General features: G+C 39.1%; 2 protein-coding genes and 1 long non-coding RNA gene across 4 annotated transcripts in view; 1 reads left to right on the forward strand and 2 right to left on the reverse strand.

Annotated features, from left to right (window-relative positions):
- bs (blistered) overlaps nt 1-23,526 on the forward strand; it is a 126,316-nt gene that overhangs the window by 65,325 nt on the left and 37,465 nt on the right. The gene's annotated exons all lie outside the window — the stretch shown is intronic.
- The window catches only part of LOC137246421 (uncharacterized), a 59,153-nt gene that overhangs the window by 20,105 nt on the left and 15,522 nt on the right, over nt 1-23,526 (reverse strand). The window lies entirely within an intron of this gene.
- On the reverse strand, nt 22,350-22,953 carry LOC137246891 (uncharacterized). The gene is made up of 2 exons (XM_067777913.1): nt 22,659-22,953; nt 22,350-22,606 (listed from the first exon to the last, which is right to left on the reverse strand). The coding sequence occupies exons 1-2, from the start codon at nt 22,951-22,953 to the stop codon at nt 22,350-22,352; spliced, it is 552 nt and encodes a 183-aa protein (XP_067634014.1).

Raw genomic sequence — 23,526 nt, forward strand, 5'->3', positions numbered from 1 at the left:
GCAGCGTTCCTGTTTCTGTTTCAGTTGGTGTTCCGCTATATAATTTTGCCTGTTTGTCTATTTATGTTTCTGTTCCTCTTTGTGCTCCTATTTTTGTTGATATGCCTATCATACGTGCTGTTGCTGCTCCGTTTCCTTTTTCAGCTTTTGTGCTCGTGTTTTTGATTCTGTTTATGTCTCATTATGTTTCAGTTGTTGTCCCTGTTTATGTTTTTGCTTCCTTAACTTTGTCAATATGTGTTTCTGTTGCCCTTTGTGTTGCTGTTTTTGCTAATACTTCTGTTATTCTCTTTGTTCCTGTTCCGGTTTCTCTTTCAGTGTTTGCGATGTTATTTCCAATTCTGTTTCAGTTGTTGTTCTGCTTTATAATTTGGCCGTTACTTTGGCTATTTCTGTTTCTGTTCCTCTTGTTGCTTCTGTTTTTGCTGATATGCCTATCATATGTTCTGTTGCTGTCCCGATTTCTTTTTCAGCTTTTGCCCTCGTGTTTTTGATTCGGTTTATGTTTCAGTCGTTGTTCCTGTTTATGTTTTTGCTTTCTTAAATTTGTCTATATGTGTGTATCTGTTCCCCTTTGTGTTCCTGTTTTTGCTAATACTTCTGTCATTCTCTGTGTTCCTGTTCCGGTTCCTCTTTCAGTTTTTGCGATGTTATTTCCAATTATGTTTATGGTTCAGTTGTTATTTCTGTTCCTGTTGTTGTTCTTCTTTGTCTTCCTGTTTTTGCTGATATGTCTATTATTCTTTCTGTTGTTGTTCCTGTGCTTGTTTGAGTTTTTGCGCTGGTGGTCCAGTTTCTGTTTCCACTTCTGAATAACTAAGTTTTAATTGCGTGCACCTATTACTATGGCAGAAGGTGTACCCAGGCTTCTTGTAACTTAATTTTGTGTGTAGTAGCGCACTTAAGTGATGGTAACTTCTTCTAGTTAACCACTTTGGCGAGGCCGAAACCTCAACAAACGTACTTAAATATAAGCGCGTAGTAAAAATACTTAAAATACTGAAGCGCAGTTATGTACGTTTAGCATGCGCGGATTTAGTACGTCAAGTTGATATCCAGTCACTAAAAACTGGCCTCACACCTTTTTTCCACATTCATTGTCCATACAGATTTTGTTTGTGTTTATTTTGTGGGTTGGTGCCGTTGGTATGTTTGCTAAATATCCATTGAATAACTCGGATATTCATTACATTTTTTCGAAAACTGCACCACCACCATGGCATTTGTTGTTTTTGTTATTTTTTGGCACGTGTGGTATTTTAACCACAATTTTTTATCTTTTTTTCATTTTTTTTCTGTACTGAATATACTTAATATATATTCTTTATCTGTGCAATTTTGTCTCATTTATATTTTTTGTTGTCTTTGCTCAATAGGCGATGCTTGGCTGATTCCTGACATGTTTTTCCGTTCTGTTTCGTTATTCACATTCAAAGTTGTATTAACTAAATTTTCGTGTTGGTATGTTTTAGTATATTTCGAAATATCTGCATGTTTGTATTGAGCAAATCCTCATTGTGTCAATAACAGTTATGCTGTGGTTGAACAGTGATTTTTTTTTATTTTAATTAAAACCTCTTTTAGGGATTTCTATAGACAACAAGTTTTTTGGCACGAATTGTAGATACATATGTATGTAAAGTGATTGTAACAAATCAACCGCATGCGAGACATTTTAGTATACATTTCCATGGTTTTGTGGTCGTAGTACCTTTTTTCAGCTCAATCAAACCCTCAAAGAACCTGGAAACAGTGTGCTCTGCCAACTTTCTTCTGTAATATAATAGTTTTCACTAAATATCCCAAATCGTTCGTGGAACTGAAATCAAAACCTGGATTAGAACCAAAACTGAAGCCGACACTAAAACAAATAAAACGACCGGAACGAACCAACCAGCACAACGTTTAAACCAATATCGGATTCAAGTAACAACCAATATCCTAAAGGAAGCATTAGTAAATTAATGCACTCAAGTCGAGATGTTAACGCAAAGTGTAATTTGGAGGTCAATAAAGTATCCAGGCCATAAAATGGAGAATAAAAAAATCACTAGCCCCTATTTTGCCGCTAATTAGTTGCGATGATGATGATGTTTCTGGCGTGCTTCGCTAGAAATACCCTCGCAAAAACTGACTTGGACTCCACTAATCGAAATGTGACTTAGCCGGTATTTTGCCGCTAATTAGACGCTAACTAGTTAAAAAAGCAAAATTTGTTTGCTTAATTGTTTTGCTCTTGACTTTATATGAAAATATCTATGTAAGTACCCTCGTACCCCACTTTAGTGAAAATTGATCGAAATGCAACTTAGAGCCGGTTTCACTATCCCGGGATGACGGTATTCGGTACGTTATCTGACAGATCGCCGAACGATTTTTGCCAAATAAAGTTAGCGTTAGTTGCAGACGGTTGTTTTGTAGCTAATTAGTTGCGAAAAGAAACATTTAAGTGCTTTTTTGGGGGTTTCACTAGGTTAGGCTAGGTTTAAGTGGCTGCCGTCCGCATTGGAGCGGCACACCTAGGTCTTTATAGGCCCATTGTGAAACCACACGGATTTGTTCCTACTCTCCTAATCAAATCACTACGTTGAGTTTGTGAAGCTAACTAAGCGTCGTGTATTGACCTCAGCTATATCAGTCAGATATACGAGAAACATCTTGCCCATAAAGCGTTGCTTTCTTCTACCGAGCGCTAGACATTCGCAGAGTAGATGCCTAACAGTTTCAGGCTCTTCCTCGTTGCCGCAGCTTCTACAATAATCTTTAAATGGAGCGCCAATCCTTTGCGCATGTGGTCCAATACAAACGTGACCAGTGAGAACACCTACAACTAAGGAAAGATCGCTCTTACGGAGGGTGAAAAGCTCTCGCGGACTCTTCTCATTCCATTCCGGTCATGTGAGTTTTGTCGTGTGGCATCTATCATGATGCTTCCACCTGGCTCCCGCTTCCATCAGTGGAGCCCCCTTTATCGTGAGCTTGCAGGTGAAGAGCGGCATGCCCAACCTCTTCCAGGATGGCGAAAGTGGAAGGGAGGTACCATTTCTTGCAAGCTCATCGACCATTTCATTACCTGGTGTGTCCTTATATCCCGGAACCCATGCAGGTGCAGAGTAAACTGTTCAGCCATCACGTTAAGTGATCTGCGACAGCCTACTACAGTTTCAGAATTAGTTGTGACATAGTCAAGGGCTTTCAGTGCTGCTTGACTGTCTGGGAAAATATAAATGTGCTTCTGAGAAACTACCTTCGGCCTAAGGCAGTCCACAGCGTCTTGTCGGCCTGAAATACGCTACAGTGATCCGGAAAGCGAAACGATCGATCTTTATATGTCCAATCGTTCCGAATATACACCCCCTCCGACCCTGTTATCCAGTTTAGATCCATCTGTCTAGATCTGAATGCTATCAGTGGGCCAATCTGGGTCATTCACCCACAGTTCCCTCTCAGGGATTAATATCTCGTATCCCCTGTTGTTTCACTAAGTAATAATTAAAAAGTTTACCAAAAAAATGTTTCTTACCGCAACTATTTAGCGCCAAAATGATAGCTACGACACATAAGCGACAAAATGCCGACCTAGTATATTTTTAATTCGTCGAAGGATCGCCGCTATCTTCATGTTCATTACATTTTCTTCTTATACATTATAAGTCTTCCAAGAAAAGTACATAATGAACATTGCCAGTTTGTTTATGCTAATGACCCCCAGCTTGAGTTGTCGATCTAGGAAGTTTATCTTTGGTCCCTACGAAAAAAGTCTAGTTGGGCCATTGACAATTTGTTAGTACCGTCTACCGCTGTCTATTGTTATCTCAATATATAGGCGGAAATAATATTTTTAAAGGTTCACTAGAAAAATGTCTTTATAGCTTCATTCGAAATAAGGTCTTCATAGGTTTAGGTGTTCATTTACACTGCCACAATGAAGGTCATGTTGTGGTGAGATAGAAAACTCTTTACTCTACTGAAAGCGACATATTAGGTCCAATCTGAATTAGACCGCTTTTCCGTCTATAACAAAGCTTTTATCCAGTGAAGTTGTATAGGCTCTTTACAGCGCCTAAATACCAAAACTAAACTGCTCCACACGGCACCTAGACAGAACATGTGCTGATAATTTTTTAGACAGACTGACGACGGGATTTGCATGGATTTCGTAGTCGTTTGGGTGTATTTTGCGAGATCATTTCAAAGTAATTTATACAACGTTTTGTGCATTGTTTTGGAGCTGTTTCCAAATCAATTTCTGAATTTCTCTTCGAGTATCAGAATCATTGTATCAAAAGTCATTGTTTCAAATTTGGTTTTACCCGCTTTTTTAGCTGAAGTGCCAATTTCGGGTTTGAACTCGAATCCAATTTTTAAGTCGGCTCCGGGTTCGACTTATATTACTGTTTCGGTTTTTGTTTCATGTTCCTGTGTTTTTATCACAGCGACTGTGAAAGATCGCAATGACTGCTTCGAAGAATTTTCCATGATTGACTGAATGTATTTGCGATCAGCTGTGACAATATGAACCAGTTAATCCATTTGTATAACCGTTTACTGCGACAACTATCAGTAGATAGACGCACATATCACGGCTCATGATTCATTTTATTACAGTATTTTTTTCTGGCGAGAGAAGAGCTGTGATTGGGTCTGAAATTAAATTTATTAAATTGATTCTGTATTTGAGGGAGTTGAAGTGGAAAAGGGAGAGGTACTGGAAGTAGGACTTGGAGTGGGGGTGAGAATGAGAGTGCTAGTTGTAGAGTGGGAGTAGGGATGGGGTTTGGGAGTGGGAGTGGGAGTGGAGAGTTTGTGAGAGTGGGAGAGGTACCGTGGAAATACTCACTCTCATCCTGTATTTCCACGGTACAGGAAGGAAATATGGAAGATACAGAATAAGAAGAAGCGGAAGAGAGTGATAAGAAGGCGGGAAAGGACCATTGTTAAAATATATAGAAAAGCCATGCTTTAAGTAAAATATTATTATTTTTATAGTCAGCTGATCAGAGCTCACAGAGTATATTAATTTTTTTTCGCATAACGGTAATCCGTAACGGTATAAACTAATCGAGATAGATATAGACTTCTATATATCAAAATGATCTGGGCGAAAAAAGGAACTCATTTAGCCATGTCTATCCGTCCGTCCGTCCGTAAACACGATAACTTGAGTAAATTTTGAGGTATATTAATGAAATTTGGTATGTAAGTTCCTGGGAACTCATCTCAGATCGCTATTTAAAATAAACGAAATCGGACTATAACCACGCCCACTTTTTCGATATCGAAAATTTCGAAAAACCGAAAAAGTGCGATAATTCATTACCAAAGACGGATAAAGCGATGAAACTTGGCAGGTAGGTTGACCTTACAACGCAGAATAGAAAATTAGTAAAATTTTGGACAATGGGCGTGGCACCGCCCACTTTAAAAATAAGGTATTTGAAAAGTGTTGCAAGCTGCAATTTGGCAGTTGTTGAAGATATCATGATGAAATTTGGCAGGAACGTTACTTCTATCACTATATATGCGCTAAATAAATGTTAGCAGAATCGGATGACGAACACGCCCACCTTAAAAAAAAATTTTTTTAAGTAAAATTTTAACAAAAAATAATTTAAATCTTTACAGTATATAAGTAAATTATGTCAACATTCAACTACAGTAATGATGTTTTGCATCAAAATACAAAAATAAAAGAAAATTTCAAAATGGGCGTGGCTCCGCCCTTTTTCATTTAATTTGTCTAGAATACTTTTAATGCCATAAGTCGAACAAAAATGTACAAATCCTTGTGAAATTTCGTAGGGTCGTAGCTTCTATGCCGGTAACTGTTTTTTGTGAAAATGGGCGAAATCGGTCTATGACCACGCCCACTTTTTCGATATCGAAAATTTCTAAAAATGAAAAAAATTCCATAATTCTATACCAAATACGAAAAAAGGGATGAAACATGGTGATTGGATTTGTTTATTGACGCAAAATATAACTTTAGAAAAAACTTTGCCAAATGGGTGTGACACCTACCATATTAGGTAGAAGAAAATGAAAAAGCTCTGCAGGGCGAAATCAAAAGCCTTTGAAATCATGACAGGAATACTGTTCGTGGTATTACATATATAAATAAATTAGCGGTACCGGAAGGATGATGTTCTGGGTCACCTTGGTCCACATTTTGGTCGATATCTCGAAAACGCCTTCACATATACAACTAAGGGCCACTCCCTTTTAAAACTTATTAATACCTTTAATTTGATACCCTTGTCGTACAAACACATTCTACAGTCCCCCTGGTCCACTTTTATGGCGATTTCTCGAAAAGGCGCCCACCTATAGAACTATGGCCCACTCGCATTTGATACCCATGTCATACAAACACATTCCAGGGTTACCCTTGGTTCATTTTCCTACATGGCGATCTTCCCTTATTTTGTCTCCAAATCTCTCAGCTGAGTATGTAATGTTCGGTTACATCTGAACTTAGTCTTCCTTACTTGGTTATTTAATAATTCGGGAAAAATTTAAACAACTTGACATCATGACGGACAATGCGACAGCTGTTTCGATTATACCTTGTAAGATTTTTCAAAGCCTTTTCTTCCGGGAGTGGGACTTGAACCCGTATTTTAATGTATTTAAGTACATTTTCAGGCTTTTTACTCCATATCACATAGGGATTAGGAGTCCACCACCTAGATGGGAGAGTCTCTGCTTAGCCAGAGCCACGCATTCTTAGAGAATGTGAACCGGCCTTTCATCCTCCAGCTCACAGAAACGACAAATTTGAGTATCGGATAGATTTAACTTATTTAGGTGATATCATATACTATAGTGTCGAGTATGGTACCCGGTGAGAGTTCGTATCTTCTCTCTGCATAGATTGATGAATTTGGCTGGTATTATCGTTGCTGGAAGTATCAACAAATAAGGCTGTCTTTGCCCTGGGCATTCAAATCAGTGTTGTCTTAATTGCTTTGTTTCCCGGTTTTTCCCAGTTACTTATGGTTTCCCATGTGTATGTCTTTGTGGAACTACAAGAGCTCTGGATTAAAGAATGCTGTTATTGCACCTTGCTTAGTTTGCCTGTTCATTACCTTATGGTCCCTGCTACCCGGGAACGCATCCTAACAAAACTTTGTTTTAGGCTCCCAGAACATTAAGGATGCCAATGCATTCATCTACTAGCTTAGAAGTAATTGTGTTACTTGTGAGGATACTCCACGATAATAAGCCTCTTCGTAGACATTCTCTGCCGCAAACTTCTATTGCATGGATTTTTGCCTGAAAAATAGTGGGGTGCATCCCGTTGGTATCTTTTCTTTGAGATGCAGAGAAGTTAAATAAAAAATGTATACGGTATTGAGAAGAATATAAGCTTATCATAGCAAAGATCTTAAAATTACGACTTTTGATCTTAAAATTTACAAAATTAATTTTTTGATTGACTTTTTTTTATTATATCGTTGAGTGCATTATTCCAAAAGACAGGCAACTTTATAACCGAAATTCAAAATTGTATTGTTTATTTATAACATTTTTCCAATTTTTTATTTATTAAAAATTGTGTTACATAATTCAATCTCTGACGCATTGACCAGTAGCGCACAATATGTCGTGATCAGCAACTAACTAAGTATGTATGACACACTTCAAACAATCTCCCAATTTTTCAATGCCAAAAAAATATCACATTTTAAAACCGATATTGAGGACACTTCGTGTGAACGTACACATGTCATACTTTTTTTTTTTGTTTTTTTTTTTTGTTTTTTTTTTTTTAGCAAAATTTGTACCAAGAAGTAGTATAACTACAGCTTTTGTGAAATACATACCAAATACGTATTTGTGCACAAATAACAGCAACAAAACAGAAACAGTAGCCTGAATGTTAAGAGCTACTTAAAATTATCACATTTTTTTTATCAGTTGTCAAATCAATTGACTACCGAATTCTCAAGGCGATGAAAAATGCTTTGCCGAAATTGATCAGTTAAAATGAAGAATAAATGAACAAGGAAAAGCAAACAAAAACGAAACAAAAGAACCATCAAAAAAATTATACATAGTTACATTGGCTGCATGCACTACAAGTTACGATTGTGTCTCAAAAGCTTAAGTGCCTTAATGTATGCTTGATTGTGTAGCTCCATGCATGTATGCCTCATTGCTCTTACATACTATGTAAGTATGTATGTGTAGTTGTGCAAACGGCTATGTGTTGGTGTGCGCTTCGTTTCGATTCCGTCGTTGTGTCATCGAATGCAACGAGTAGTAGCACCGTGTTCTTTGCTTCATGCGCAATTTCGCCATTTGCTGTTTTATGTCTTTATTTTGCTCAACGGTTTTATTTAACTTTTCAATTTCTTAACGATGTGTGTTAGAAAAATAAGGTTGCTGAAATTTTTTACCGAGCACTTTCTCGTTTCAGCTGCCTACCCATCTCTCCTTGCTTTTGTATTCTCTATCGTTCAGCGAAAAATGAACAACAATCTACATATCGCTCACGATGGACATACTGACTGGACACTGCCTTCTGGCGTCACATGCTTATAGGTTAGGCCTCGTCAGTAACAACAAATGTAGGAAGTGTGAGCTGCAGGAAGAAACGGTTGAGCGTGTTCTGTGTTCGTGTCCTGCGCTCGCCAGGTCAAGGCTCCAGCTAACACTATGGACACATTCAGTCTATCCCGACCTACATATCGCTGGCTGGCGGTACGAAAACACCCTATTGCAAGAATCAATTACAGACCGCTGTATTTCACATTTTTCTTTTAACAACCGAATTCTGAGAGCCGTGTGCTGAGAGCGATGGGGTCGTAACGACAGCCGATATGAAAAAAATCTTTGCAAACTGATGACCCAAATTTATTAGAACTTATGCACTGACAAAATTTCAACTTTTATAAAATGACAAAGGTCTGGCAGTCACGGGCTCTTAGACTATTATGTAGTTTTAAATGCGTTTGAAGGCAAAATCTGTAGAGGTTATTGATAACAAGTGAGAGACAATTATAATGGACCAAAGAAATGTAAAATCTCACAGTTTTAACGATTTCAAACTCCTTGCACAACCTCTAAATCTTTTTGGATTGGCGTAAAGTTTTGCACATACAAAATTAAGGCTATTACAATGTTTCTGGTGGGTTAGATCGAGAATTGGAACACTTTGGTAAATAGGGGCCACCCTAATGTGCATATATGTATGTAAAATAATGAATAAATGAATTATTGAAACACGTCTAACTATCAAAAACACATCCTAACTAAATATAGAATAGTCAGATATGATTAGCAGAAATGAGAAACAATTAGATTGGCACAGCATGGCGTATGAGTAATATTTTTTTAAATACAGTGTACTCTCTCTTAAACGGACACCTAAGAGACTGCCAAATTTGTCCGCTTATGAGAGGTGTCCGCTTATGAGAAAAGTCTTATTGATGAATGTTTAAACAGTTTTATTTCCAAAACAATAATATTAATACATACAAATAAGACTGAGTTAGGAGGTTCATAAAGCTTTATTCATAAATTAAAGAATAAAGTTTTGTCTACAAAATATTCAAAATAATTGTACGGAAAGTTATGTTGTGACGTTTTTTGAACCGGATGATGCACTATAATCGTCGTAATTGAGTCTCACTGGAATTTCTTTAGCTTTGCTCCTTATAAGTGTGCCTGGCAGAGGAATGCTCTTATTTCGAGCCTTCACAAACCAGTCGTAGCACAATTTATCAATATTAAGGCCTTTGGGCTTCAGCAGACTCCTTTTTCTTTCCGGGTTGACGTCAGTGTCTTAAAATTTGATCTTTGTTTTTGATAATGCTAGTGGCGGAAAATATGCCACAGGATGCGAAGGCTAGCAACTCGCGCGCGCGGCAGGCCTGAGGCTCTAGAAAAGTCGGAAGCGTACAAAAGAGCGAAGAAAGCTCTTAGTGCTGCCATTAAGCAAAGCAAGCTTAAGTGCTGGAAAGCGCTTTGCGAGGAAGTGGATCAAGACCCCTGGGGGCAGGGATATAATATAGTAATGACGAAGTTCCGTCCGCCAAACCAGCTGATGGACGAGAACCAAATAAGGAACATTGTGGATGGCCTGTTTCCCACCCAACTGCCTAGGGAGGGCGGGTACGTTACCCATGAAGATCGCAACGTGGAACCATTCCAAGAAGAAGAGCTTAAAACTGCCGTGCGAACTATGAAACCTAGGAAAGCATCTGGGCCCGACGGAATACCCGCGGAGGCAATTAGACTAGCTGCAAATAACTGCCCAGAACTTATGTTGCACATGTACAACAAATGTGTCGAAGAAAGAACTTTCCCCACCATATGGAAGACAGCACGACTGGTTCTCATTCCAAAAGGGAAAGGAGATCCCAACTCTCCATCATCCTACCGTCCCCTATGTATGTTAGACACAGCAGGGAAATTGATGGAGAGTCTCCTGAAGCAACGCCTCACCAGAGCGTTACAGGACGCCGGAGGACTGTCGCCCAGACAGCATGGTTTTCGGAGGGGGCACTCCACAATCGATGCCATAGCAGAAGTTATAGACGCAGTCAAGAAAGCCGAGACAGCGTGCCACAGAGCAAGACCTATAGTGTTGCTGGTCACGCTGGACGTCAAAAACGCTTTTAACTCAGCTGGGTGGGAGGACATGCTTGAGGCACTAGAAAGCACTTTCAAAGTACCGCAACATTTGTTAGAAATTTTAAGGGACTACCTAAGGGAGAGGTATCTAATATATGAAAGTACTCACGGTCAAAAAAAGGTAAAAATAACACGTGGAGCAGCCCAGGGTTCGGTACTAGGTCCCGATCTCTGGAATATAACTTACGACAGTCTTCTTCGATTAGACATGCCAGAAAGCACCTTCCTCGTTGCCTTTGCAGACGACGTGGCAGCTGTGATAACAGCACCAAGCTGCGAGCTGTCACAGCTAAAATTAAACCAGGTCATGCGTAATGTAAATAGGTGGATGGCTGAGCACGGTCTCCAGTTATCAACAGCCAAAACGGAGATCGTCATCCTCACAAAGAGACGTATTCCCACTACCAGGAACATGATGGTTGGGGACCAGCCAATAGAAACACTCGCTTCAACGAAATATCTGGGAGTGAGGTTAGACAGCAAACTCAACTTCTCGGATCACATACGAGGGGCCTGCGAAAGAGCTGCGCGCATAATAGCGCAGCTGAGTAGATTAATGGCAAACACAGGTGGCCCAAAGCCATGCACAAGGAAGTTGCTTGCATCAGCTTCGGATTCTATACTCTTATATGGTGCAGAAATCTGGGCGAACGCAATGAAATACCGGAAGAACCGAGTAGCCCTCACCACGGTCCAACGCAGAGGGGCGCTGCGAATATCTTCGGCTTACCGCACGGTATCACCTGAAGCTGTCCTGGTCGTTGCGGGAACCATACCGATATATCTTCTCGTTGGGGAAAGAAAAACAATATATGACAACGGATCGCAAGCAAGTAGAGCTGCTGTTGCCATGCAGGCGCGAGAAGAATCGATCCGACGCTGGCAAGATCTGTGGAGCAACAGCATCGTAGGAAAGTGGACTAGGGAACTAATCCCTGAACTAAGTCCATGGTTGAAGCGACCGCACGGAGAGGTAGACTTTTACCTGACCCAGTTTCTAACGGGACACGGTTACTTCCGCAAATACCTACACAGAATGGGTAAGGTTGATAGCCCGAGCTGCCTGTACTGTGGGAACATAGACGATGTACGCCACACCTTCTTCCAATGCAGGCACTTCTCCCATCAGCGAAGGAGGGTAGAAGAGGTACTTGGCGACCTATCCCCGGGAAGTGTCATTAATAACATGACCTGTCGAAGAGACAGATGGGATACGGTCAGCACATATGTGAGGCATATACTTACCAGTACGAAAAGACGGATGCCTAGCCCATTAGCGTGAGAGTAGCCATAGAGCTCACGCAGCGCGCACCCGTACCCGAAGTAATGCTAAACGCGGTCAGGTACGGGGATTTGCGCGGGCCGTGGGAGGTTAGGTTTTAGTTGGTAGGCGTTCATGGAAGAAGGGAGTCCTACACTCGGAGAGTCTCGCAGTGAGGCTTAAATATCCCGGTCAGTGCATAAAGCATTTCCTCCTTCCACGAAACAAAAAAAAAAAAAAAACTTTGGGCATTGCGATTCACGTACGTACACACACAAGAAGATACTAACTACGGTGTATGCATTAGGTACATACATTTTTATGTTTTTTACTGTATTGAAAACAGGTTCTTCGTATTTGGGCATTCTCTACATCCATGCACGTATTAGTGAATAAGCAACAGCTGTACGAATATGGTAAAGAGTAAATGAAAAAAAAAGTGTTGTAAGCTGTCCGGTCATGGGAAATTAAAAAGCCCTTTGGGGTAAAAAGCAAGTGTCCGCGTTCTGTTATGGGAGGGTTGTCCGCTCAAAAGGGAAAAACTTAAAAAATGCTTAAGGATTTTTTTGGTACTGAAAAAATTGTCCGCTTAAGAGAGATGTGCGTTAGGAGAGAGTACACTGTACAGGTACACTTAGAGCTTGATTTCGATTCGATTTTAAATCGATTTAATCAATCTTTTTTCAAGAATCGTTCAGGGAATCGGAGTCGAAAAAGTCCTGGTCAAAAAATTTTCCTAGGTGAAAATGTTTGAGTTCCCAGGTATCCCTATAGCAATATCATGTCGAATTATGCATCCTTTTTATTTTTCGAACTTTTTCCATAAAAATAAAAGTCCGGAAATAAAAGTTAAATCCGGACTTTTATTTTTTAAGGCCAAAATAAAAGTCCCGCTTGATAACAAAGAAACGGCTTATCCGAATTAAAAAAAATTATTTCTTTCGGATAAGCCGTTTCTTTGTTATCAAGCGGAACTTTTATTTTGGCCTTAAAAACTAAAAGTCCGGATTTAACTTTTATTTCCGGACTTTTATTTTTAAAAGTCCGAGTTTAACTAGTTCTATCGGACTCAAAAAATAAAAATCCGAAAATAATTTTTATCTTGATCCAAATATATTAAAAGTCCAAAATTAATATTTTTGGAAGGAATTATATTATAAAAGGAATAACAGTTTCGGCCCCTGCAATCGTTCGATTTTTTTTAGCCTTTGAAGTTTTGATAATCTTACAGTTAATATTGATTAATTAATCAAAATGGGCAGAAAATATATTTATTGTAATTTTTTATAAAATTTACCTTCACTGGCTCATATTCATAGTCAAAATAAAATAGTTTCGACTTTATTTAGGACCATACACAATGACTATGCACCATTGTATTGGTGACTTCGATTAGCGCTTAGATGGTTTTGGCGTTACATAACAAATCAGGCCAGCATCCCTGTTTCAACATAACTGACACCAAGTGAGATCAAGTCTTCTTACTGGAGGTCTCCCCCTTCGTCTGCCTTCAAATACGGGTGCCGATAGGTATACTATCCGTGTCAGAGCGTCTTCGTGCATTCCCACAACATGAGGTTGGCATCACGGCGAGGACCATAAATCGTCGCCAGGACTTTTCTCTCGTACACATGGCCATCCCATTGTCTCTCGACACGGTCCATGATTCCGATCGATACATTAGAAGAGGTACGATGAGAGATTAATAGAGCGTTAATGACAAGAGTTTATCTATGTTTGATTTTTAAGCTAGCATTGCAGAGAAGGCAGAATTTACTGAAGAAATTTCAGCGTACAAAATGGATATCCTTAACAAAAATTGTTCATGCTTCTTGGTACCCGAGGCTTGTTTCTCTACTACTGCTATAAATTAATTAGAAAAAGCACAAAAAATAATGATATTTCAGAGTCAAATACAGTAATAATCCCGCTCCGATGGGTGGACCAAGTGGAGAACCAGGTGGTACCCCTTGATTTGCGATTTAGCGCCAGTTAACGAGAGAGGAAGAAACTGTCGAACTGTGAAAACAATTAAACAGCAATCAACTTTTTTCGACTCGACAGCAAGTCTCCTTGGACTCCCGTTAGATGACATTGATGACAATGTGTGATTGGTCACACATATTGGATGGGGCGAAGCACTGCTACAACAACAACAACAACCTAACCTAACCTCCTATACAAAGTCGCACCTCGGCAGTGGCTTAGCATACACTCCGAGTGTAGTTCTGCTTTTTTATGGCTTTCGGAGTCGACATAAACCATATGTGTCCGACAAACTTGCAGAAAAAATTAAAGGTAGCACGTCATAGAAACCTCGATCTTCATCTCCTTGCAGTCATATCGCCGTATTAATATAATCAAGACAGCTTTCAATCAAACCCCGAGATAAAAAACTATAAGACAATCTTAAATCAACCTGTGAGATAATGTGGCTTTTAAGTAGTTGGGAAGATGTTCCCTTTTTATCAGCTGTAAGTATTTTTCGATCATGCCTTGTAACTCTGCCCTTTTGATTTTGCGCTCTGGCGCTTTTTGCACATAAAATTTGATGTTATTTTTTTGTGTCCCGAAACTTTTACACAGATACATACATTTATACATACAAATCGACGATAACGATATGAGTAAATGCCCCAAACGATCTCCACACTTCAAGCGTCTGCAGCGCGTGTTGCAACGTCGGCAACCGCAAGTCATAAGCCAGCAGCAACCACAACAATGAGAAAACGCCAGTAGCAGTCAACAGCAATCAACAATAAAAACAACAAACAATAATCATTGACGATGATCGTCGACCAAAAACATTCAGCCCATCGAACGGGTAATCACAAATCGATTCCATCGTCGGTCGTTAGTCGCATGCAGTTTGATTTCGTAGTTGATTGTTGTTTTTGTTTGTTGGCTATATGCATGAGAGTTTGTGTGCGTGTGTGTGTGCTGTTATTGGTAGAGTTCACATTGCCGGTTGTTGATTTTTGGTTGTTGTGTTGTTGTCGATCGCTTGTTTACCGATGTTATTGTTGTTGTTGTTGTTGGCACCACTGGCACCGTTGCCACTGCCACTGCTTGTTGTCGTCACCACCTCATCCATATCAGACCATATGGATCTTCTAATCAAAATTGTTCTTGTATATGTCAAATTCAACGATTCACTTTTGATGAAATTTTGTAATTTTCACCTAAATCAAACGGAAAGTGCAAACGCAAATTATTTTCATTGCTTTTGAGCAAAGTTATAGCTTCCTCACTTCACATGTGTCATCCTTATTTGGAAGCTTGCAAAATTATTTTTTATACCCACAACTACTGGAAAAGTGATCAATTTGTTTGTTGTAATGGCTTTAATATACAGACTAACTAGTCGACTGGCACTACTCGTTCTAAAACGTCAGTCAATCGCTTGTGAGCATATATTCATATACTTTAGCGTTTAGCACGCTCGTAAGCTAAGCATAAAGCATTTATTTATTTTTTTTTTTGTTTATGCAACACTTTTTGTGGCGCGACTCCTTACGCGAGTTTCCAAAAAAAAATTATAATATTTTGTTATTTTTTAAGTAATTGTAAAAGCGCATAGTCATATACAAATTCAAGTAAGAGAGCGTCAATTCGGGCGAAATTTATGTTTATATACCCAATTGTGAAATTAAAAATAATCTTAGAACAGTTCGACTAATTTCTCACACAAAAAGTACGCATACCAGAAACCTACCCCGAAAGCAGCAAGACATGTCAGACACACCGCTTGCAGACCTAATGGACTAAAATATAGCCTTGGGAAGTGCAACAAGGCTTAAACCCTAGTGGCAGCTTGAGTGCAGGCCGTATGGCAGTATAAGTCGAACGGACTACATGGCCTCGTGTCTAAGCTTCGAAAGAGATCTTGGGGCTACAATAGAGCCAGAGGGTGTGCGCATGGATACGGAAATTGAAAAACATAATATGCACGTGTATAACGATCATTACAAATTAACGGAAGGGGTCGGGTCGGTTGTTTGCTTTGTCAGCTGATTAGATTCTACAGACTGCCGGATTACTGCAGTGTCTTTCTGCAGCAGAAATTCTGGATGATGCATGTTTAAGCGCCATTGTACATATATTTATAGTCAGGCGGCGATTAAGGTAATAATCTCACACACTACTTCATTAAAAAGTAGCCTGGAGTGCAAGAAGCAGAAACTTTGCTCATACCGGACCATTTCCCAGTCATAAAGGAATAGAATATAATGAAAATGGCGATGTGTTGGCAGAGGAGGTTGCAGCCCTTGATCAAAAACGGTAGAGTTCTCAGCCCGTTTGCCAAGAGAACGGAGTTGTTCTATAACACAAGTCCTGGTACCTAATTGGGGGTTTTCCGTTTGGTTCAGTTTGATTTAACCTAACCTAACCTAGCTCCAACTCAATCTAACCAAGCTCAAGCTTTATTTTCTATCTGACCTATGCTCTTAATACTCTTTGCACATATGGGGAACCTTCCTATTTATGCCGCCTTGAATATAATCCGTGGAGGTATGATTTGTTGTGAGAATCTTTGCCATACAATTTTCCATTGATGTTGCTTTCAACCATTAATTTTATTAAAAGCGCTAAGCTATCAACCTATGTATTGCTCTCACCAAACCCCTGAAACTCTCCAGTGATGTTCGGATTGCCTTCAAAGTTTGCCATAAAATATTTCAATAAATCCACATTGACGTAAAAACTTCCCTTAATGAAATTCATCTTTGGATTCAGCAAAGAGTTCATAGTTGCGTTTCATTCAGCTTAAAATCCAGTTCAAATTAATAATCAAATATCACTGATCAAGTTCTGTTGAATGACCCTTAATATATTCCCTACAAGGAAGAATACAACGTTTCATCCTGCAGACCGTACTTCGTATATTTGTTGTCACTGATCAGATATAATTTATATGCGTGTCAGGTCAAGAGGCAATACACGGTAAGAAAGCCTAAAAGCATGAGCCTAAAGGCCTAAAAAGAGCGGATAATGTCTTAAGACTTATAAATGATGGTTCGTTATGCTGCCTGACCACCGAAGTCGGCCCCAAGTAGCGGTCAAATTATCATATTGTAGCGAATATTCGCATCACTATGCTGTTAGTAAATAATCACAACAAAGCAAGCAGCCACACGTACGTACATGTACACATTATAGCAAGCAGCCACACTTATGTACAAGGCTACGCAGAATATTCCACACACATAACCAGCAGCTCGAAGCGAAGAGATTATTTCACATACACATATGTAGTCAGCAGATAAGAGCAGAAGCTGTTACTAACACATACACATGCATATAGCTAGAAGAAAAACATAAACTACAGATATACATGTATATAGCCAAATAACCAAGTATGAGATACAACTGTTCCAGACGGCATGTTCTTGAAAAGTTCAGACCTTAGGAGAAATAAGTGAACGACGCTAACTGAGAGCATAAAAGCAGCGCGATGCAAGCGATAGTCAATCAGTTTGATTTAAACACGCTATTAGTAAAGAACACGCTATAGAAGAAGAAGGTGGCCTCCATGGTGTGATGGTAGCGTGCTCCGCCTACCACACCGAATGCTCTTAGAAGAAAATTTTTCTAAACGGGGTCGCCTCTCGGCAGTGTTTGGCAAGCGCTCCGGTTGTATTTCTGCCATGAAAAGCTCTCAGTGAAAACTCGTCTGCCTTGCAGATGCCGTTCGGAGTCGACATAAAACAAGTAGGTCCCGTACCAACAATTTGTAGGAAAAATTAAAAAAGGAGCACGACGCAAATTGGAAGAGAAGCTCGGTCTAAAATCTCTTCGGAGGTTATCGCGCCTTACATTTATTTTTTTATTTTTTATTTATTTATAATTGTAATTGTGAAGTACTACTCCCAAAGTAGTCTAATAAAGACCATTTTGCAATACTGAATATTAGAGTTATTTATTCGAAGAAGGAATATTATTATCAGGAATTTCCCAGAATTCGTTATAATATATATTCAATTACTGTTTAATGACTTTGTTTTTACTCGCAGATTTTTTTCTGCGTGTAGGTTAAATGGCTAGTGCCCTGTTATTGTGGCTATCTTCCTAAATATTTCTTTCCTCGACAATTTTAGTAAACCCTACTTTTTCGATATAGTCCGGTCAATTTCTTTTTTGGTGATCCTAAATGAGTCTGTAGAGTACTAATTTCGAATAGCGATTTTCACGAGATACGAAAGTAAGCAAGGACGTTGCCAGCTCATCCGATTTTCATTGCCGTCTATATTCCTGTGAACTGATACCCATGTGAGTGTAATGTTCGCTGAGTTTGCTGCATTGTGCAGCATTTTCTTATAGCTATCGACAGCCGTTGGGAACGTGAGGGGTGGATCCAAAGGCATGAGTGCTGCTTGGCTATCTGAGAAGGCGCATACTTCTCAACCGATTGCAGAGTTCTCCAGCAGGAAAAATCAGGTCCTCCATTCCTAGTAGCTCTGCTTGGAAGATGCTAGGTAAGTTTTGAAAACGGATTAAGAGTGTGACTTCTAGCTCTTCGAAGAAGATTCCTGCTGAACACAGCAGTCCATTTTGGACACATCAGTGTGTGTGGTGACACCTTCCTTACATACCATGTCGGCTGACCAATCCGTTCTCGAGAGTATTCTAACCTTTAAATTATTGCTGAAGCTCAATGTAGGCAAAAAATTATCTGTTGTCGAATCAACGTTGGGTCTCCTTCTAAGGATACCGCTGTGGCCATACTGTTTCGCGTTCCAGAATCTAGACTCCTGAAGTCTGATGGCAGAGGTAGTATTTGTAAGACGTATGTGGAGGTTGAGTCCAGCCTTTGGAAACGACCTTAGTGCTCCTGTTACCCCTGCACGGCCTCCCGTTGTACTTTGTTTAGTTTTTTAATGTTGTATTGCTTGTCCAGGGCATGCCACCACACTATCGGGCCGTAGGATAATATGGGTCTTTTGTCTGCTGTGTAAAGGCCTACAATGGGATCTGAAGAAACTAGGTATATATTGCTACATCCGTGATAGCCTTTTACTTTAATGTCTCTCATCGGAAAATATGCCGCGCAATTCAGATGCGAAAGTTGATCGTAGTTATTAGTCGATACCTCCTGTAATTATACCTTTTATGAAAATTAAATAGTATATTAAGTTTGTCAGGAGTCTCAAAATTGTAAGTCCTTAAAGGAGAAGAGATAGACCCACCAATAAGTATACCGAAATGATCAGGATGACGAGGTGAGTTGTTTTACCCATGTCCGTCTGTATGTTTGAACGCAAACTAGTCCTACAATTTTTGTTATATCTTGATGAAATTTGGTGAGCTGGTATATTTGGCTGTGCGATTGATCATTTGCCGAAACTGACCGGAGCGGACCAGTATAACATATATCCCCCATACAATCGGTTTTTCGAGAAAGAGGGTTTGTGTTATTCAATCTTCATTTTAACAGCTCGAAGATTGAAATTTCCCAGATGATTAGAGTTATGTCATACGTTATCGTCAAGATCGGTCGTATGTGTAATATGTATCCCATACAACTGATTGTTCAGATTCTATGAATTTTTGAAATTTCAAAACAGCTCCATTCATGAAAGGTATGAGGTCTTCGCCACAGTTCCGTCCTTACTTGTTTTTGTATCCATTTTTATTGAAGTTCCTCAATTTTTGTTTTATAATGGTTTGTGATAGCGAACCAGGGTATAAATGCCTACAGTGGCATATGCTAGTCAAGATCAATAAAAACATACATACATACATCCATACGTACTCAATATGATCGATGTTGTGTGGAGTGAAGATATTTTAAAGCGATTTAAAGATCGTTTTGTGCTCCTACTGACAGCCAAAACTGACCGACGACTAACCGTGGTTGCAAAGTCTATTATTTTTGAATACATACAAATATCCATGCTTATATACACACATCGATAGCCCCATGCATTTGAACATTGGCATTTGGTCAGTCGGATTTCATGTTGTGGTGGGAGCTCACATCTCCACATAAAATTCTATTTTTATTGATTATAAAATATATACAAAGAATGCAATTAGATTGCAATTAAGAGTAAATCGTGCAATACGACCTTTGTTTTCAAAATCAAAAAAAACACATAATAATAAGAAACAATTGGTGAGAGTTTAGTTGAAGAGACTTTCGTGACATTTCGACTTGAATTGAAATTGAAATCGAGCAGCCTACACACAAATCGTTTGTTAAAATAAAAAAAATAAATGTAAGGCGCGATAACCTCCGAAGAGATCTAAGGCCGAGCTTCTCTTCCAATTTGCGTCGTGCTCCTCTTGATTTTCCATACAAATTGGTCGGACGGGACCTACATGTTTTATGCCGACTCCGAACGGCATCTGCAAGGCATATGAGTTTTCACTCAGAGCTTTTCATGGCAGAAATACACCCGGAGCGCTTGCTAAACACTGCCGCGGGGCGACCCCGCTTAGAAAAATTTTCTTCTAATTGAAAAAACTTATTTCTAAAATATTGATGTTGCTTTGTCCGGGGTGTGAACCCAGGGCATACGGTGTGGTAGGCGGAGCACGCTACCATCACACCACGGTGGCCGCCAATCGTTTGTTGGTGATCGATATAATTTTTAATTTGTTGTCAAATATTGAGTTTAATTGCTGTATTCACAACGCGATTGTTATGAAAAAGTGTTCTCATTCTTCATTGCTACTTTACTGTCTAGACTATTTTATCCAATCGCATATATGTTAAATACCAATTAGATGTATTATGCGAAGTCAAGTTTCATTGCACATTCCCATGTCAACCAGTCTACGCGAAAGATTTAGTACTCTCGATCAATGTCTGTTACTAAAGAAACAGCCCCTTAACACGAAGCTACTTCAAGTACTCACAATAAGGGACGACATTGAATTTAAATATGGCTGTATTATATAATAACTCTTGATTACTTTTGTATTTCCACTTGTTGTTGTTGTAGTAGGAAAGATAAAGACACTCCTCGCCGCGTTCTCGGAGTGTTTTCAGACAGTCTTTTGATGGTTACAGACCCGGTACTGGACCAGCTGTCTCTCAGCAACGATTTGATATTACGACGTCCATCCTTCCAGATCATAACATTCTTTTTGCTACTGGTGTACAACCATGTATCTGCCTCCATTGCCGTATCTTCCACCCCTGCTATATTCGGTACAATACGCAGACAACTGAGAGCCTTACATTACCTCCACACAATAACGTACTCGGCTTGGCAGAAGAATTTCGGCGTCATGTTTTTCCGATCACTTAATTCCGTTTTCTTCTAAACTCGTCAGGTTACCACAAACATCATAATTGCACTTGACCACATAGAAATTAATTCTCTATACGCAAGCCTTCGGTGAAATGTGAAGCCTCTAGCTGTTAAATGGGGCAGTAATTACGAAAAGCTTCTTATCTGAACAGTCGGTTATGGGGGATATATGTTATATATACGACCGATCTCATCCATTTTTTCTGACAATAATATGTGCAATATACGAAAGTATATGATGAAGTTTGAAGCTTCAATCTGATAAATTGAGGAAAGATATGACAAAACTCCTCTTTTCTGAAAAATCGGTTATATGGGGGATATATGCTATAGTGTTCCGATCCGGCCGGTTCCGACAAATGCCTAACCAGACACCTAAATATACCCGCTGACCAAACTTTATCAAGATAACTCAAACATTAGGGGGACTCATGTAACCGTATAAATGCCTTATAAAGTGTGTAAACGTATAAATTTATCTAGTTTACGCACGAGCTGTCAAATTTTGTATGAAAAATCATTTACACAATTTGTATAAATTTACGCGCACATTTCATTGTGTAAACGCGGTAAACTCAAAGGAATGCAACCTTGCAGACATTACAGACGGCATTTTCATCAAAAATCTCCAACATCAGCAAGTAAAGGCGTTTTAGTTTTGATTTTTCACTTAGTCTTGGCATTTTTTAATTTGTATAACAATCAAAAAATGTTGTTCGGCAATAATACAGCTGATAAACAATCAAGTTTATCAAGAGTATTACTAGGTGCGTTCATATAACAGCGTGTGTAAATGGATATAATTTTACACCTTATAAGTTTATATGCTATCATGAGTCCTCCTATTGAGGGAGTAGTTTGCATTCAAACAGACAGAGGGATATGGCTAAATCAATTCAGCTCTTCACCCTGATCATTTTGGTATACTTATTGGTGGGTCTATCTATTTTCCTTTAAGGACTTACAATTTTGAGATTCATGACGAAGTTAATATACCATTTCATTTTCATGAAAGGTAATGTATTTTGTATGAAAATTTAAGCTTTTTAAGAGGTTTTTTTTTATGAAAAAGCCAATATTTCGTTTATTTATATATACAATTCAATGAAACATATTTATTTTGTTATAAACAGATATTTTTTAAAATATAAAAGTAAAAATCTTATAAAGTTTAAGTTTTGGATCTCTCAAATGGGCGAAGTTCTCTGCTGTCTTTTTGATGCGTTTTGATTTGCTGTTGACGTTGTTGGAATATTGTCCTCGTCTTCACCAATATCTGAGTCCGTATCAGCGCCGGCATTGTATTTTTTGAAGTAGCACTTTTCGCAAGTCCTTAAATAGTGTTTGGTGCAGGTCGGAGTAAGACAATGGTCGCAAACTGCCGTTGTTTTGTTGTCGACTTTAGCAGTTCTGCAGGTTTCACACCGTCGTTTCAAGTGTTTACCTGGGAAAGGAAAATAATGAAATCATTTTGAAATTATATAAGCTAGGAAAACTTACCTGTACTGTTGGACGCGATCTCGATACTGAAGGAACTATTTTAAAATCTATCAAGTCCATTGCAATTTTATTTGTATAATTAATTTGTGTTTTGCATCGATTGTGCAATTGTTTCTGTGCTAGCTCCATTGCCAAGTCTTTCGAAAATATTTTGCGCTTTTTAGACTTATGGATGTTCCATGTAGGGTTACTATGCTCAAAAAGCCTGAGTGCAGCAACGTCCAGCATATTATAAAATAATGCCATGGGCCAGCGGTTTGTTTTTCTTTTGCCTGTGAATCCGCGTAGCATTTTGTCAAAAGTATCAACTCCTCCTTTATGCTCATTATAGATAGTCATGTATGACTTGTGGTTTTTTGTCACATGATTCACTTCTTCACTGGCATGGGCTGTTGAAAGCAGTAGGACGTTTTTCTTTGAATGTGACGTAAAGCTCACCAATTCTATTCAATTTGAAAAGCAAAACACTGATTCAAATATACCCCTTTTTTTTGCTTCTTCAGAAGATGTAAAAAGCTTTGGCAATTGGGGCTTATTTCCTCTTATTTTGCCCACCAATGTCGTATTCCGTGCAAGCAATTCCTCTGCCAAGTCGTAGCTTGTGAAAAAGTTGTCCATCGTGATATTCACACCCTTATCCAAATAGCGATTACTGACATTTTTCCATATTTCCAGGCTTAGATGGAATATATTGGCGGAAACTGCATCGGTTTCTTGTTGAAAGTAACTGCAAATCAATTGTCAATTCTTTACATGGAATGTAGGGCGTCGTCAAATTCTCCAAGAAAAATATCCATACATGACGAATAGGCGCCAACTTATCGTGCCGTAATCTCTCAGCGCGAGTCCTGGAATCGTCAAAGC

The sequence above is a fragment of the Eurosta solidaginis genome, chromosome 3 (genome assembly GCF_040869045.1).
Source record: "Eurosta solidaginis isolate ZX-2024a chromosome 3, ASM4086904v1, whole genome shotgun sequence".
Lineage (NCBI taxonomy): Eukaryota > Metazoa > Arthropoda > Insecta > Diptera > Tephritidae > Eurosta > Eurosta solidaginis.